Consider the following 18,198-nt stretch of genomic DNA (forward strand, 5'->3'; position numbering starts at 1 on the left):
TAAATTAGACCTTCCTCCAGTCTTCTCCATCTCAGTAAACTGAGCCATCATCTGGTTGCCCAAAGTAAAAAGCACATGGTGGTCATCCTGACCCCGAACTCTTCTTCATCTTCCCATGTGCAGTCCATCCTAGACACCACTCTGCTCCATCTACTCCCCTCCATCTCTACCAACATGACCTGAATTCAAAGCCCAGCATTCACTGCTGCCTCTCTCCAAAGCAGGTGTCCGACCCCAGTATCTGCCTCCAGCCCCAGCTTACACTCCAGTGGCTTCTCCTTGTTCTCAGGATTTAAAACAAAACTCTAACCTTGGCCTACAAGATGCAGCATCCTCTGGCCCCCACCAACCTCTCCAGCCTCATCCCCTCACATTCCTCTTGCACTCCAGGCTTGAGACACAGTGGCCTGTTGATCCCTAAAGCCTCTCTGCCTAAGCTGCTTGTCCCTCCTCCTTCATCCAGCTAATGCCTCCTCATCCCTCAGGTCTCAATATCTCTTCCTCAAAATGGATCTGCCTGAGTTCTCAGAGGAGATCAGTTATGTTCATTCACAGCCCCCGATCAGGTCCCTTACCGCAGCTATCAAGTAACTGCGTTGTAGTTCGTGGCCTAATGTCTCCCCTCTATTACCGTGTAAGCTGTATGAGGTCAGGGACAGCATGTGCCCGCTCTGCTCACTGCTGCTTTCCTAAGGCCCAGCATAGTGTTAAGCACAAAACAGACACTGAATAAGTATTTACTGACTGGAATATAATGGAAAGACAGCTAGAGGTTAAGGTAAACTCTTGCCTGTGGGTTCTTCATCCGAACACTTCACCTTTGATTTGCTGCCTTAAACTAAACTTGCATCAGATGAAATACTGAGTTGAACGCTCCTTATTGATCGGGCCTCCAACTGGCCTGTTTCCTGGAGGTGGTAATCCACAAAGTTGTTAGCAACTGACATTTCTTGTCTCCATCTATGTAACACTTCAGTCATTATCGTATCCTGCAGAGACTAAAGAACATGCAATTTAAAAGTTTGTACCTTTAGCTATTTCTGCTTGAATTACTCCTTTTCCTGCAGGGAAGCTGAGATCTTTACCATGTCATTCATATGCTTTCTGAATTGCCTTGACTAAGAATCAACTAAATCACTACTTCACATACTGACTCCCTCACCTCTTCTTGGACTTTGATCACAGATTTCCTTCTCAATGAGACCGTCTCTGGTTTCTGGATCTAAACCTTCAGCCATCTTCCTCCTCCCACCCCTGACATTTCAAATCTTCCTTTCATACTTTTTCTTCTTAGAACTTACCACTACCCTATATATTTTATTTGTCTTATTTTGTGTCTCCATCAGCCGGAATGAAGCTGCTTGAGAGAAAGTATTTTTGTTTCATTCAGTTTATCCTCAGCCTGACATCTAATAGGCCCTCAAATATTAGTTAAACGAATGAACAACCTGATACTGCTCACGCAGGACCAGAAAAAAATCCAGATATTTGGAAAAACAGGAGCAGAGCCTATTTTTTTTTAATTAATTAATTTATTTATTTATTTTTATTTTTGACTGTGTTGGGTCTTCGTTTCTGTGCGAGGGCTTTCTCTAGTTGTGGCAAGCGGGGGCCACTCTTCATCGCGGTGCACGGGCCTCTCACTGTCGTGGCCTCTCTTATTGCCGAGCACAGGCTCCAGACGCGCAGGCTCAGTAATTGTGGCTCACGGGCCTAGTTGCTCCACGGCATGTGGGATCCTCCCAGACCAGAGCTCGAACTCGTGTCCCCCGCATTGGCAGGCAGATTCCCAACCACTGCGCCACCAGGGAAGCCCCGAGCCTATTTTTTAAAGTCTCCTTGATTCTCCATTTCTGCCCCTCCTCCACCCTCCAAAACTGATCAAATAACCCTAACTAGATAGAGACTGAAACCACTAAACTGTGTTTATAGTTTCGCTTTCCATGAGGACAGGAATGACTCCCTGCGACAGCTCTGCTGCCGAGCCTGAAGCCTGACTTGCAGTAAGCACGCAATAAAGGTCAGGTGAGAGTAAGTGAAGAAGCAAGTAAGGACTCACCAGGTTACAGCCTGACTGATACAACAAAGAGCACTCCCCACCTCCAAGTTTCTTTTCCACATAACCTTCCAAGAGTAGCACAACTCTGTCACCCTCGTCCCTTGGCTCCCGTGTCCACTTTGAGGTGGCTACTCTAGTCCCTGCCATCCTATCTGCATTCTAGCCACAAGGAAGGGGAAAAAAGCAAGAGGGTTCCTCTGTGGAGCAGTATGCCAAAATGACACGTATCATTTCTGCTATTATGCCAATGGTCAGAGCTTAGTCGCATGACCAGCCACAGCTGAAAGGGAGGCTGGAAAATGGGGTATGCAGCTGGACAGAGGTGTTCAACGATTAAGGAGAGAGAAAATGGGTATGGTAAACTTCTAGCAGTTTATTAAACAGACAGTAAAAGGACAGCACCTTTCTTTTCATATGAAGATCATCTTTGCAGGCTTCCTGTTCATACATAACGAGTTTGTGCTTGCATTCAGCATCTTCACCTTCACTGCCATCACTAACTTGGCCTAAACAAATTCTGTAAAATTCACAGAATTTTATGTAAAGAAAAGACAACCAAGGGATGTTTACCATTAATCTTAACTAATGTCTGCATAGCCCTTCAAACCCTCCTCTGCTTTTTCTCCCCCCACAATCACACACGCACTCTTCAGCAAAATTAATCTTTTATTCTGAAGTACAAACACAGGTCACTGTTCTGTTTCTCAAAGGCACTGCGTAGGGTGCCCCACCTGAATGCAATTAAAGGCCTGACCCTCAGGCACAACAGTTGGGGGTGATATTATGGAATCTAAACCAGGGCACTAAAATCAAACTACAGGGTTCTTAACACTGCTGCCCCTGTAAGCTATGAACTAAAAAGCACACTTTTTTGTTGTTGTTATTTTCTCTTGTCAAATACATCAAGGAAACTGTGCCCTTTCGATTCTCTGGGAAAATATTAAATGTCAACAGGTTAAAGCTCCAAGTTGCCTGTTAATTTTGTAGGTTCTCTAAGCAACAATCCAGGAGCCTGATAACTTTGGGGCAAAGGTCCAAAAGCTCAAAGAGAAAGAATAAATATGAATGTTCTTAGTTGAGTTTCCCCCTTTCTTCTCCTATGAGGTGGGTAATAAAGAGATCTAATAAAGTACAGAGCTCCAATCCATTCAATTAAGTATTGTCTTATTACATAATTTAAAGCTAAATTCTAGTATAAAAAAATCATATCTGGTTTCAGTACTCTCATTCATTCAACAAATATTCGACTGCTTACAATATATCAAAAACTGTTCTAGCAGTGGGAACACATATCTGGCCACAGCTTACATTCCCATGAGATGACACAGTCTATAAACAGGGCAAAGGAATAAAACATGTAGGATGCTGGATGGTGATAAATGCTATGGAGAATGAAAAACTGTTTTTTCTTTCTCCTTCTTTTCCAAAGTCTTATTTTCTTTCTTTCTGAAAGCCTTCCCAGATTAATCCCAATTGGCTTCTTCTGTCACTTCAGCAGTCTCATTAAAATATCTGGAGAGCTAAGCTTGATGTAATATGTTTTGGAAAGGTCTGCCATTCAACAAAATAAGAGACAGCTCAGAGGACAATGCTCTCTTGGGGATACAGAATTCAAGAAACACTTTGGAACCAAACCAATTTCTCTTAGAACCCTTTCAAAAAAGGAGCTATAGCTTCACCCATAATCAGCTAAATTCTTGTCAAAGAAAGGAAAGGACTGATGTAGAATGACTACCTGAATAGTTTAGAAGGATACATGCACAGATGTTTAGTGGTTCACTATTGGTTTGGGATTTTTAGTTCATACTTTCCTGTACTATTAAAATTCTCAGCATTTATCTCAGATAAAACTATTATTTAAAATGAAATAAAAGGTGACAGGAAAGGGGTAAGAGATTAAGAAAAAGGATAAGAAGGCTTTCAAAATCCATCCCAAACATCAAAAACTGCCTCAGGAAACACCCCTCACAGCAACTATACACACATCCACTTGAAACAATATTGATAATACAATAATCTTAACCACCAAACTAAATCCTCCTTCCACCCCCATGCAACATACTTTAAGATGGAGATGGTTGAGCAAGGTGCCAAAAACTCTTTATATTTTCCCTATAGCCCCTTTAAAATACAACCACAAAAAGTTATTTAGACCAAAAGAACACAGACTTTTTTTTTTTAACAAAAGTCAGTTTATTAAAATAGGCTTACAAATTCAACAACAACAAACACAGTAATATTTAAAATGTTAAATGGGGGGGAAATACTTTCTTATAGCCCACTGATAGCCTTCTTATAAATATTTATAAAATACGAATTGCATCAAAACTGCTGTAATATGGAATAGCATTAGCCATTGAGTTCTTGTGTCTAAAAGAAAATTGAAACAGATGTCACAATTGATCCCTGTCACCTGAACTGTTTTGGCTATGGCAATTTGAAAACTAGTTATCTTAAATCTGAGAGAAGCCAACACCACCTCTCACTGTTCACTGAAATCTTTTGCCAGAACAAATGTTTTTAAAGTATGCTTCTAAAACAGTGAAGTTGCTACTAAATACCTTACTAAATGCCTTACACTTGAAATTAAAAAAAAAAAAAAGCATAAGAAGAAACTGATTTGCAGATATGGATTCTTTTGATGAAGCCTTTCTCTATAGAGAATAATAAGAGCTTTTATATTTATTCTTTCAGGTTAAAATATTTAGTTTGGGTTTTTCTAGTGGGGACACATGGATTTTCACCATCCCCTTCTAATTAGAATAAGTTTGTTTTTCTTGTATATACAACACAGAAGGTGGTCAAAGTAGGCAGGCACTTGGTGGGGATGACAAAACTAATCTGTGATTTTGAACTTTTTTTAAAAGGAGAAAATTAAGAAAAACAAGGCTAATTCGCAAAGTGGGTAATCAAGGATTAATCTACTAAGGTCAAGTAGCATCAGAAATAATTCCTCTGATTCAAAGAAGCAGCAGAAAGGTAAGAGATGATGGTTATGATAATAATAATAATAAAAGAGCTCTGATGTGGCGGGCACTAAGTACTTTATTTGTATTACTTTATTTAATCTTCCCCCAAATCCTACAAGTAGACTTTTACTTTACAGATCAGGAAACTGAGGCACAGAGTGGTTAAGCCTAAGGGCACAGAGTTAAGGAAGCTCTGAGGTCCAGGACCCAAATGCAGGCAAGCAGACTCCAAAGCCAGCTCTGCTAACAACTATTCTATCTCTCAATCATCTGGTCAAGACCTCTAATTTTAAATAGAGCTAGAGAAGGGAAATTAGTGGTTAAACTAAAAAACCCCAGACTCTAAATTCAAATCCTTTTTCAAAACAAAACTAAACTAACAAAGAAAAACACATCAACTCTCTTATAAACAGAACAGAAACATACTGATCATTCTGAGCAAACCTCATGCTGGGTGGAAAGGCCTAGTATATTCATTTTCTATCGCTAGTGCACAAACAGATAACACAGCCGATCACAGCAACTGATAATCTCATCCTTTTTTATAACTTCACTCAATGAAACATGTTAAATCAAAAAAGAATAGCCCCCAAAACAAACAAAAACACACATTAAGCAGATTTTGAGATTTATTAAAATAAAGTATTAGCAAACAATATCCAAAAACAAAGTTCTTAAGAGTTATGGCTTTGAAAAGCACAATATAGTAAAACCTAATACATTTTTATAAGTATCAAAAAGATAACAGAATTGAAGCATGTTGCTAGACTTTCATTTTCTATAACATAAACAGAAGGAGAACAAGTACAAGTAAGAAGCAGACCTAGAGTGCAGCCAGTGATTTGGTCTTTATCATCTGCATATGAAATATCTTTTTAAGAGAACATGGGCAGGATTACATACAAACACCCAGTTTTCATGATTACAGTCCTACCCAATTTTAACATAAGTGATTTTCAAAATGCAACTTTAACCAACCACGTTGAAAAGAAAAGCACTTGCCCAACTATTATCTCCAAGAGTCCCTACAGTTAAAATACTTTATGAATAAATCAAAGCAACATCATCTCCAATGGTATTAGAAGGGCAAATCTGACTCTAAAAGATTTCTTCTTTACTTGGGATTGTTTGGCCTCACTGGAGTTTTGTTATAGCTAACACCAGCTAGTATTAAGAAGGCACTACCTATCAATGGGGTAAAAAAAAATCTACCTCTACACAAAATTTCAAACTTTTAAAAAACAGTTATCTTCAAATAAATCCTTAAAAGACAATGGTTTTGACGATTTTAGGAATTTTAAGACCTGAATTATTTGGACGAGAACCACACAAAGCTTTTTCACTCTGTCACAAATAACAGAAGAATCCTGCTCTGAGACTAGATCTTTTCAACAAAACAACTCAACACTTGTTCTACAGCAATTGCTACCAGCAAATATTACAGCATAAGCTCTTATTTTTTAAAAACATTGATATGTAAAGTCCTTCTCATTGGTTTTTGTAAATCATCCAATTTTAGGGTAACACTTCAATTATAATAACTGCATTTTAGAAGAGAAGTCTCTATTATGAAAAATCCAATATAACAAAGGCTTGACAAATACTCTTACCTCTTGTAATTAGGACGTGCTAAACTTCAATCCAGTGAATTACAAAGAACTAGCTAAGTTTCTGTTTAGCAGGTATTGAATAGAATTGTTTACGCAGAAGAAATGCCTCAAGTTCTCTCTCCATACATGCATCTTCTGTGAGAAGTAAACCTCCCCAGTCCCACCTCTTTTAATGAGGAAAATGCTACTCTCCAGGGGAAACAGGCATCAAACCTGAGATTACCACCCAAAAAGCTGCGCTACTGAATATCTGAGGAGATGCCCATAAACCAATACTTAGGAAAACTCCCGCCAATAAAAATCACCAAACACTTCTAAAACCACCAGGCTATCTACTACCTTAAAAGATTCTTGCTTATCTAGCTGATGGGTATAATGAGGACACACATTCATAATTCCTACCAGAGAGATTAAGTGAGGATTTAACTAATAAGACAAGGAAGAGCTCTGAGCCTCTTAAAAGTTAATAGGTCCAAAATTTAAATCATCATTGGAAGCTGAATTTAATAATTATCAAAAGATTTTCCCTTCTTCAGAAAGTATAAAAGATATTAATATATTTTAAGTGGGAGAGTGATAATGATCCAAAGTAATATTAAGCAAGCAACTAGAAAAAGTATAAAGAAATGGAGCTAAAATGGTATATTAGATGCTCTCTGTAATAGAAATACAACACTTAAACAGGTACTATCAAACTTGAAATTAGGGTTTCTCTGCTACTGGCATGATTTCATTTTTGTATAAACTTTCTCCTTTAAAAGAACACTATTACAGGGGAACTGTTTCCCACAGGTACTCTAAGATAATACTGAAGGTTATATAATGTGAGCCCCAGTCCTTATCTTAACAATAGATTTCAGATCTGAATACTTACTGATCATTTTACATCCTAAAAGAATGTCTTACTCTCAAATGTTATGAAAAGTATAAAATAGCTACACCCTCTTTCCATACTATTAAGTATAACTTATTGAACTACCTATTGACAGCAATCTTACTGTGGATTTCACCTCAGAAACCCAGACAATTCTATTACCATATTGATAGTTTACTTATATAACAAGAAAATGTAAAAAGTGATTTATAGTCTGATATATATATTTGACATTTAGATTGATGTCTTCCTTAAATTTTCTCTAAAGAAAAAACGTTCACTTCAGTAGATCAGTAACATGCCTACTAGTTTATATTCCATAACGTAAGCCAGGTAATTATGTAGCGATATTAGTCAAATGCACCTCTTAAATTATTTTTTTCCAGTCAGTATCTTTTTGTTGCTTTAATACATTACTGAGATTAATTTTGATTCTATTCCTCTTTTTGCATTTACCAAACTGGTTGTAATTTTATTATTCCCAGACTCTATCTTTTCAGCTGGCATATATTTATTTAAATGTTGTACATGCTATAAAATGTGATTATTCTGGTTGTGATGATGTTTTCATAAATTTGACTATAAACCATTCTGGAGATTAAATAAAAGCTTAAAACTGTAATTTTATGAAATGGTTTCCTTCAGAGGTGCTTTTTTCATTGGTAGAATTTTACTTAGTTTTTTTAATGTCACTGGCTAGTTTTTATCCCCCATCCATTCCTGTACTGAGCATCCTCAGGAATTACAGGACCAGCTGGATTGAATGAAGTTTTCATATAAAACCCAGGGGTGTAGAGTTAACAACTTTTTGGAAATACAACAGGCTTATTATACTTCTACATGAAACTCTTACCAGTTAATAGCTTCAGTACTGTCATTCATGAGACACAGCTCCTTAGAGAAAACACAGAAAAAGCCAATCACATAAAATCTTGCTAACTCTAAAGGCTGTTACATGAATAAAAACAATTTTTAATTAACTCAGTTGTAAGCATCAATAAAACAATTCAATAGTTTCCACCAGTTCAAGCCCACTGAAGTTGATTACATGTATCTGCCAGTCAACCTAGGTAGTTTTTCTACAAATTTGTTCCAAAGATTGTGCCATGAGCCTAAGTAAAAGAATGATGTAAATAGCTAAGTTCTATCACTAAGCAAATAATCCTCTTTTGTGTGGCTGACACAATTCTGGAAGATTGAGAATGCATGTCATGTAAAACTTACGTTTAAGGCTCAGGTGACTGTCAGAAAGTTCCCTTTTACTTAGCAAAGGACTGTGAGCTGAAACACATATGGCACTTCATCTGAGAGAACTAAAACCATCCATTGGCTGCACTTTATAAAAGCAATAAATAATGTTATGGAAAACAAAAGGAACTGCATTCTCCTTTCCTCAAAAAATGCATTTTTTTTCCTCGTAAGAGCAGAAAGGGCAAAGTAGAAAGTCAAATGAAACTAACATTTTAAACAGAAGACTGACATGGCTCCACATATTTTTAAAAGGCACTAGAAAATAAGCGTCTTCTAATAGGTAAGTTAGGTGGTTTTTTTTTCCAAAAAATGTATTTGTTCTTCATGCCATAACTAAGTATCCATTTGACTGCTCCCTAGAAAAAGAGGTTAAGAGTCCTCTACTCAAAGCCCTTAAGCATGACTGATTAAGTGAGTATTTTAGAGTTTCCATGTCTTTCCTCTCTGAGGACTGTGGAGACTAGTATCCACATAGGTGCTAAAAAAAACGGGAAAAGAGCACCCATGGTAACTGAGAGAATAGTCTGTATTCTTTGATATGTGAATGTTTTCACGTCAGCTAGCTCAATTCATTTAAGCATCAGACAGGTGGCCTCATCCTTGGGGCCAGACTGAAGAGGCTCCTATGGATACAGGACACAGGTCCTTGCGTGGGGAAACAGACGCAAGTAAGAACAATGGGATGAAGGACATGATTTTTCAACATTAATATCATCCTGCAGGGAATTAAAAAGGCACCTTCAACTGGAGCTACAGAATAACAGTCTTATAATCTAGGCTGAAAATACGACAAAAGCTAGAAAAAGTATAACTTCCTATAACTGTAATCTATAAATTGCAGTGTTTAATACAAAAGGGGTACCAAGGAAGCAAGGATGAACGTCTAAGTCCAAGTCGCTTGAGTGTGTTTCACAAAAGGTTACTCTAAAAACTGTCACCCATCAAAGTGCAAAATAAAAGATTAATGCATGTCAAAATTAGAGTTCTTGCAACATTGGCCAAAAGCAGCAAACACAGCTGAACAAGGCCGTGCATGCACTGTCACTAGCTATAAAGTAGTACTTATGACAGATTTGAGTAAATGACATATACTGGAGATCCATTGTTTGCAATAAGTTTTTTTTAAAAAAGGAAATATTTTACAAAAGATAATATTGAGTGAAGTCACAATGCACTGACCAACATTTAGCTGTATTAAATGTAAATTTTATGTCACTTAGAAAACTATCACTTGGCTTTTACTGAACACTACCTGTTAGAGCAGTGTATAGTGTTCCTTCAAATAAAAGACTTTTTTTTTATAGTTTCTTTTAAGCCCCTACCATATGCTTTTATAAAACAATGAATTATACTTTTTTAAAGTTGGTGGGACTAAGAAACTGGTAGAAGTACAGCTTCTGGAGAATCAAGAATAGAACGGAAGACTCTCATTGAACACCTTCTTATACTGTTATAATTTTCATCATGTGATGTATTACTTTTCCAAAAAAATTTAACAAATAAAAAAACTGAGGGGACAATAAGGCAAAAGTATGTTCCAGTTTAAGATCAATGCCAAACTTCTGAACTGGGGCACAATACTCACTCTGCATCTTTCACAACACTTTTGCGAGTTAATCACATGAACATGAATACAAACAGATGTTGATTCATCACAAAAACAAATGTATTGGTCACAATTATGTAGAAAAAAAATAAGCTGTAATATCTGTTTTCCATGTAAGCTCACAGTATCTGTACTGAAATTTTCCCTAAAATTAAAACAAGTCCACTAATAATATAACTGGAAAAGAATACTTCTGCACTATGAAACAGAAGAAATGGGGTTTAGAGGGGAGCCCATCTGAGTGAGGACTTTATCCAGCCACTGAAGAGGCCCATGAAGATGAATCTCAATCCAACATGGGGTGCTGGTAACATCCTGCCGGTGATATTCTGCTCCCCAGCCCTATGAAAATGAACAGATAATATGGCAAGCCACTTTTTAAACTGTCAACCAGTCAAAACCAATTTCAACACATTAACAAAAATAAACTTTAACAGTAGAGATATACAGACATACCTAAAGGAAAAACTATCACAAAACCAATCTTAGCATTCACCATGAAATTAAAAGCAACACAATAGCTGCATCATTATAATAACATATAATTCCTTAATAGAAACCCTTGGAGCAAGATATGTTTCAGAATTCTTTCTTTTTTTTTACTTTTAGAAAGTTAATAATGGTGCAATACCTCATAATTAAAATATTAATATTTCTGCAGTGAGCTACATTCTCTCTTAATGGGATAAATAAAACTCAAATATAGCCTCATGTAAGTTCACATCAGATTTTGTAAACAAAAAGTTTTTGATTTTCAGGGTTTTTTTTAAACATCAGATAAGGCGTTGTAAATCTGATCAATGCATACAAATGTAATTAAAGTGGCAGTCACATATCATTATCCTTTAAGATGGGAAATTACTGGGATGAATTGAGCTGGACCACTTTAGCCTAAAACTCCGAAGAGTAAAACAGAATTTTTTCACTTCTATTTGCCTGAATTTATCTAGCTCTCTGCTTTACTGCTTACAGTAGTCCTGGCCCAGGAAAAGTAAGCAGCTGTGATGAGGGTGGATTGGGAGACTATATTGAATATGCAAAAGCCATGTTTCTATAGAAGGCAAGGGAAATGCCTTCAGGGCTATTGATAAACTGCTGCATAAACAGGCCTATAACAAAGCCTATAGCAAGAAAATACTGGGCTGTGGTGCTGTGGGCCAAAAAGAAAAAAAACCTACACAGAGCATTTGACAATTGCTCTTCTTTGGCTAAATCCTTAAGGAACAAGCAGGTACAGAACAGGTTGCTGAAGTATAACACTAAAATTCTTTCTAAATTTTGCTTATGCACCATCATTTGGAATACCAATAAAATTAGGTCAAGAGCAAATGATAAATTTGAAAAGTTCTTTGAACTTTGCAAATCCTTAATAACAGAGCTTAAAACAAGGAAAATAATTTTAGTATGGTAAAGAATTCTTTAAGTCAACCTAATGGGATCTAATAATGATTGAAACTGCTGAAGCTACGGAACTTAAAAAGCAATTTTAATATTAAATGCTTTCTAGCAATTTAGCCTTTAACTGAAATCCTTTTATAAACTCAGCCCCTATTCAATATCAATATTGAGCACTTTATAATGTCTGGATTATAAAATAAAATCTTAGACCAATCATGTGGTTTAAGTTATAAATTCAAGAATTTTATTTAAAAACCTATTTAATCAGGTAAAAAATAGTACCTTTCATTTAACAAAGACTTTTTAAAATCATAACCTACAGACATATAATATACATATTTACAGTGACTCAAATTAAGCTACAGGTCACAACCCACTCACCTTGACAAAACTCATTCGAATGGTACACATTTTGGTGAGCTCATATACTGCCTCAAATCCATGGTTGACAGACTGAGCCAGAAGCTGGGCAAACTCCTGATTGTTAAAAATTTTGAGGCTGCAGCTGCTGGGAATCTTACAGACAGTGGTAGGATGAAAGCCATGATGAAAGTTGCAGTTCCTACTCTGTACAAATATGCTGCTGTCACTGAGGCACTCTGCATACACCTCTCCACCAACATAGTACAGATGAACACCTTAAAAAGACAGGCATTACAAGAGTAAACTCAACAAAGCAGTATAATGAAACCGAGGGAGTTGTATGAGGTACAACCAAGAATAACTACTAAACTATAGCAAGTCTTCAGACAGAAGCTACCACTAGATGGCCTTATGCCACCAAAGATAATCAAGAGGTTAATGTGCCTAAATCTAAAATGATCCTCAAATAACAAAGACTTAAGCCTCAAGTTGGCAGCATATTAGGTTATCAGTTCTCAGGGTTTTTTTTTCTTTTCCAACAATCATTTATCATCTCTATGAAAGAAAGCGATGGCAAAAAAAAAAATCCCCCAAAAAGCACCTTATGATGAGTCCTTTCAAAGGAATTCTTAGTGCTATCAACTATCATGAATAGTTGTTTGGCAAAAAGTTTTGCACTCTTTTTGCTAATGGAAAGGTCTGCAGCATTTAAAAAAAAAAAAGCTAAGTCACATATGTAATTTCAGGTCATAGGAAAAGCCTTTAAATGGCAGATTTATTTTACTTTCCTTTAAAAAAAAGTTTTGGGTATTTAAAAAATATATAAATAATATATGAATCTTCAATATTTAAAAATTCAAATTATATACTAGAGCTGAAGTTGTTCCCAACTTTTCTCTACTGCAAATGGTACTACAAAGACCATCGTAGTACACACATGTGAGTCACAGACTGGTTTCAGGCTATGACATTAAAAACTATGTTTTGCTTCTGGGCCAATAAAAATGAGCCGTGGAAGAAAGGATCCTAGAACTGCATACTAGGAAAAAAGGGGAAAACGATTCTAGAATTTAAGAATTCACCAAGTAGATTTCTGTTAAATTATTCTACTGCAGAATGAAAAATCAATGCATAGAAGTGAGGCATTTTACCTAAAAAATCATGGCAAGTTGACAGTTCAGTCAAAAAAGGATGGAAACTTTCTTTCCAACTTATTTTTGGACATAGTATTTTTCTGAATCTCTTCTATAAGAAATCATATTACAATTAAAGTTATTTATTTTTCTGAATCTCTTCTATAAGAAATCATATTACAATTAAAGTTTTTTACCTTTTGTTCCTAATTTGGACCAAGACTTTCTCAAGTCAAAGAAGCAAAAAGTAGCAAGTGGTAAAAACAAAACTTCTTAAAAGAGAGGCAAACAGCTCTACCTGGGATAGGTTTCCTTTCTGACCGCTTGATGCGTGAGACATTTCACTGCAATGTGAAAAGTTCCTTGTTTGCTATGGCAACTATCTTGTAGGATGAATTATAAATAAAACCCTGTTACCTGAATTTAAAAGGTGGGAGATGTGGCAGTGAAGCCATTGAAGACTTACGTCATTCAAACTGGATTTCCTACCAGTAACCCTGCTCCTCCAACATAATGGAAATTCTTTCAAGTCATCAACCCAAAATATTCCACAAATATCATAATTTAAAAATTTTAATCCTTCACTAGCATTCATATATTCTACAAATATTTCTTGTGTATGTACTATGAGCCAGGCATCGTTCTAGTTGCTAAAGATTTGTTGTGAACAATGCAAATTTCTGTATAGCTTGTATTTCAGTCAAAAAGACTGAAAATTTTAAAAATAAACACAGAATAGTATGATTTCAGACCCTAAGTACTATGAAGAAAAAATAGGTAGGATAAAGAAAAGAAGTCTGTCTTTACTTAATACATTCTTCAACATCTGCAACTTGAGGGCAGGACCATGCCTTAAGCTTCTTTGTATGCCCCAGAACCTTACACAATGCAGACTACATAGCAAGCACAACAAATGACTGAATTCAACTGAATGTAGGAAAATGACAAAATTACCTTTTCCAATATGTCGCCTAGTGTTTTCAATTGTTGAATTACGATTAACATTTGACAACAATCCCAAGCAGAATCTACTTTTGTTATTTGAAGGGTCTGTGAATCCATCTACTAACACACTAGTAGAAGATGCATGAAAAGCTTCCCCAACACGATTGTTTAATTCATAGTAGACAATTGAACACCAATGTTTGGGCTCTTCATAGGCAACAGGCTGAACATCTGTGAACAAACCAGACAGAAAAAATGTTTAATGATTATCAGAAACTCCAGACTCTGTGTTTCCTTTAACCCAACCCAAGCACTATATGAAAAAGAAAATTTTCAGATATTTCACTTGTCTCACTGTCCTTCCTGACTTTCAGTCTGTTTGTATGTTTGTTTTCAAAAAAACAAACATCAGAAATACGTTGATCATAACAATTTTCAAAATTATACATATACACGGATAGGCAACATCACATTTTAAGTTATTTTTCTAGCAGAATCTAATCCAGGTTTAAATTTGAGATGACAAACCTCTGTTTCAGCAAACTGAAAGACTTAACTATACCAGTGTCTGTAAAATTACTTTAAACAAAAATCTGAACTAAAAAACTAAGTAAGGCTCTTAGCAGACTAGGAATAGAGGGGAACTTCTTCAACTTGATATAAAGAACATTTACAAAAAACTTACAGCTAACATCATACTCAATGGTGAAAAACTAGAAGCTTTTCTGCAAAGATCAGTAACAAGGCAAGGATGTGCTCACCACTCCTTTACAACAACACACTGGAAATCCTAGCTAAAGCACTAAGACAAGAAAAGGAAATAAAAGGTATACAGATCAAGAAGGAAGACGTAAAACTGTCTGTTCACAAATGACAAGACTGTCTATGCAGAAAATCTGAAATGACTGACAAAAAAACTCCCAGAACTGATATGCACTTATAGCAAGGCTGCAAGATGTAAGGTTAATATACTAAAGTCAATCACTTTCCTATACCAGTAATGAACAAGTAGAATTTGAAATTAAAAATTCATTACCATTTATATCAGCACTCAAAAAATGAAATATTTAGGTAAAAACCAAACAAAATAGATAAAAAATCTATATGAGGAAACTATGAAACTCTAAAGAAAGAATTCAAAGAAAAACTAAATAGAGATATAGTCCATGTTCATGTGTAGGAAGCCTCTATATTCTCAAGATGTCAGTTCTTCCCAACATGATCTAGAGAGTCAACGAAATCCCAATAAAAATCCCAACAAATCATCTTGTGGATATTGATAAACTGATCCTAAAGTTTACATAAGGAGGCAAAAGACCCAGAACAGCCAACACAATATTGAAAAACAAAACTGGAAGACTAACACCATCCAACTTAAAGACTCACTATAAAGCTACAGGAATCAAGACAGTGTGGTATTGGCAAAAGAACAGAGATCAAAGGAACAGAATAGAGAGCCCAGAAATAGATCCACATAAATATAGTTAACTGATCTTTGATGAAGGATCTTGGTTACTTCCCCAATAATAGATAAAAGACAGTCTTTCCAACAAATGGTATAAGAACAACTGACATTCACAGGCAAAAAAATGAATCTAGACACAATATCTTACACTATTCATGAAAATTACCTCAAAAATGGATCACAGACCTATGATACAAAACTATAAAACTCTAGAAGATAGCAGAGGAGAATATCTAGATGACCTTGAATATGGTGATGGCTTTTTAGATACAACACCAAGGCACCGTCAAAAGAATGAGAAGACAAGCCACAGAATGGGAGAATATATTTGCAAAAGACACATTTGGTAAAGGACTGTTACACAAAATATACAAAGAACTCTTAAAACTCAACAAGAAAATGAACAAGGTAATGAGAAAAACTGGTCAAAGACATGAACAGACACCTCACTGAAGAAGATATACACATGGCAAATAAACATATAAAAAGATGCTCCACATTACATGTCATCAGGAAAATGCAAATTAAAATTGCAAAGAGACACTACTACACAACCATTAGAATGACCAAAATCCAAAGCACTGATAACACCAAATACTGGTGAAGATGAGGAGCAACAGAAACTCTCATTCACTGCTGGTGAGAATGTAAAATGGTACAGCCACTTTGGAAGACAGTCTGTTGACCTCTTATAAAACTAAACAAACTTTTACCATACAATCCAGCAAATGTGTTCCTCAGTATTTACCTAAAGGAGTCAAAAACTTATGTCCAAACAAAAACTGCAGAGAGATGTTTATAGAAAGCTTTATTCATAACTGCTAAAACTTGAAAGCAACCAAGATATCCTTCAATAGGTGAATGGATAAATAAACTGTGGTACACCAGACAATGGAATATTATTCAACACTAAAAAGAAATGAGCTATCAAGCCATGAAAAGACATGGTTGGTGGGGGACTTAAATGTATATTACTAAGTGAAGAAGCCAATCTGAAAAGGCTACATACTGTAAGATTCCAATTACAAAACATCTGGAAAAGGCAAACTATGGAGACAATAAAAAGATCAGTGGTTGCCAGGGGTTAGGAGAGAGGGAGGGATGAACAGGCAGAGCACAGAGGATTTTTAGGGCAGTGAAACTATTCTATATGATACTATAACATGTCATTATTCATTTGTTACAACCCAAAGAATGTTAATAGAAAAAATGAATCCTAATGTAAATTACAGAATGGTAGTTACCAAGGGGGTAAGGTGAGGGGGAATGGGGAGTCATTATTTAATAGGTACAGAGTTCTATTTGAAATGATGAAAAAGTTCTGAAAATGGATAGGAGTGATGGCTTGCAGAATACTGTGGATGTACTTAATGCTACTGAATTGTTCACAATAGAGCCCCCAAAGTACAAGAAGCAAAAACTAACAGAACTAAAAGTGGAAATAAATAATTCAACAGTAGTAGCTGGGGACTTCAATCTCCCACTCTCAATAATTGATAGAACAATTAGAAAGAAAATAAGCAAGGATACAGAAGATCTGAACACTACTGACCAGCTTCATCTAACTGAAATCCAGAGATCCTATGACACCCTACGACATCAGAATATACAATTTTTTCAAAGGTACATGGAGTATTGTCTAAAAGAGACTATATGTTTTGCCAAGGGTTGGCAAACCTTTTCTGCCCACCCAAATGGGCAAATCCAGCAACATATAAAAAGGATTATACACCATGACCAAGTGGGATGCAAATACCTTAGGTTTGGCAGGCCACATACTACCTGTCATATATTCTTCTTCTTCTTAACAATTCTTTAATAATCTAGAAACCATTCTTAGGTCACAGGCTATACAAAAACAAGCATAAAACAAGTCTCAACAAATTTAAAGAACTGAAATCATACTAAATATGTTCAAAGCACACAACAGAATTAAATTAGGAATCAACAACAAAAAGAAATTTGGGAAATCTTGAAATATTTGGAAATTGATTAACACGCTACTAAATAATCCATGGGTCAAAGAAGAAACCACAAGGGAAATTTTAAAATATTTTTAACTGAATAAAAATAAAAACAAACAAAAATGAATAAAAATAAAAACAAACAAAAATAAAAATTTATGGGATGCAGTTAAAGGTGTGATTAGAGGGAAATAAATAGTTTTTAACACCCATATTAGAAAAGAAACAACTCAAATTAATAATGTAAGATTCAGAAACTATAAAAAGAAAAGTAAACTAAAAGTAAACTTGCATTCTTCAAAGCAAGAAGAATGAAGGAAATAAAGATTAGAGTGGAATTCAATGGAAGAGGGAAAAGTTGTTGTTCAAAAGATAAACAAAATTGACAATCCCTTAACTAAACCAACAAGAAAAAAAGAACATGACACAAACTACCAAAATCAGGAAGTAATACATCACTACCAACTCCTACAGAAATTAGAGAGATTATAAAGGATACTACAAAAAACTTTATGCCAAATTAGATAATTTAGATGAAATGGATAAATTCCCAGAAAGACA

The 18,198-nt window shown here is 35.7% G+C and overlaps 1 protein-coding gene across 8 annotated transcripts in view; it reads right to left on the reverse strand.

Moving 5' to 3' along the window:
- Positions 1-2,088: 2,088 nt before the first annotated feature.
- Positions 2,089-18,198, reverse strand: part of SMAD5 (SMAD family member 5) — a 53,379-nt gene continuing 37,269 nt past the window's right edge. For 2 of the 8 annotated variants that reach the window (XM_082454638.1, XM_082454639.1), the window contains exons 5-7: positions 14,218-14,439; positions 12,149-12,405; positions 5,640-10,711 (exon numbers count right to left, since the gene is read on the reverse strand). In XM_082454638.1, coding sequence (XP_082310764.1) covers positions 10,568-10,711; positions 12,149-12,405; positions 14,218-14,439 — 623 coding nt within the window. In that variant the 3' untranslated portion in view covers positions 5,640-10,567. Of the gene's footprint in view, positions 2,577-5,639; positions 10,712-12,148; positions 12,406-14,217; positions 14,440-18,198 lie in introns of those variants that run through there. The other 6 variants (XM_082454641.1, XM_082454642.1, XM_082454644.1 and 3 more) reach the window with 6 other exon arrangements.

The sequence above is a fragment of the Balaenoptera physalus genome (assembly GCF_965194825.1).
Source record: "Balaenoptera physalus genome assembly, chromosome: 3".
Lineage (NCBI taxonomy): Eukaryota > Metazoa > Chordata > Mammalia > Artiodactyla > Balaenopteridae > Balaenoptera > Balaenoptera physalus.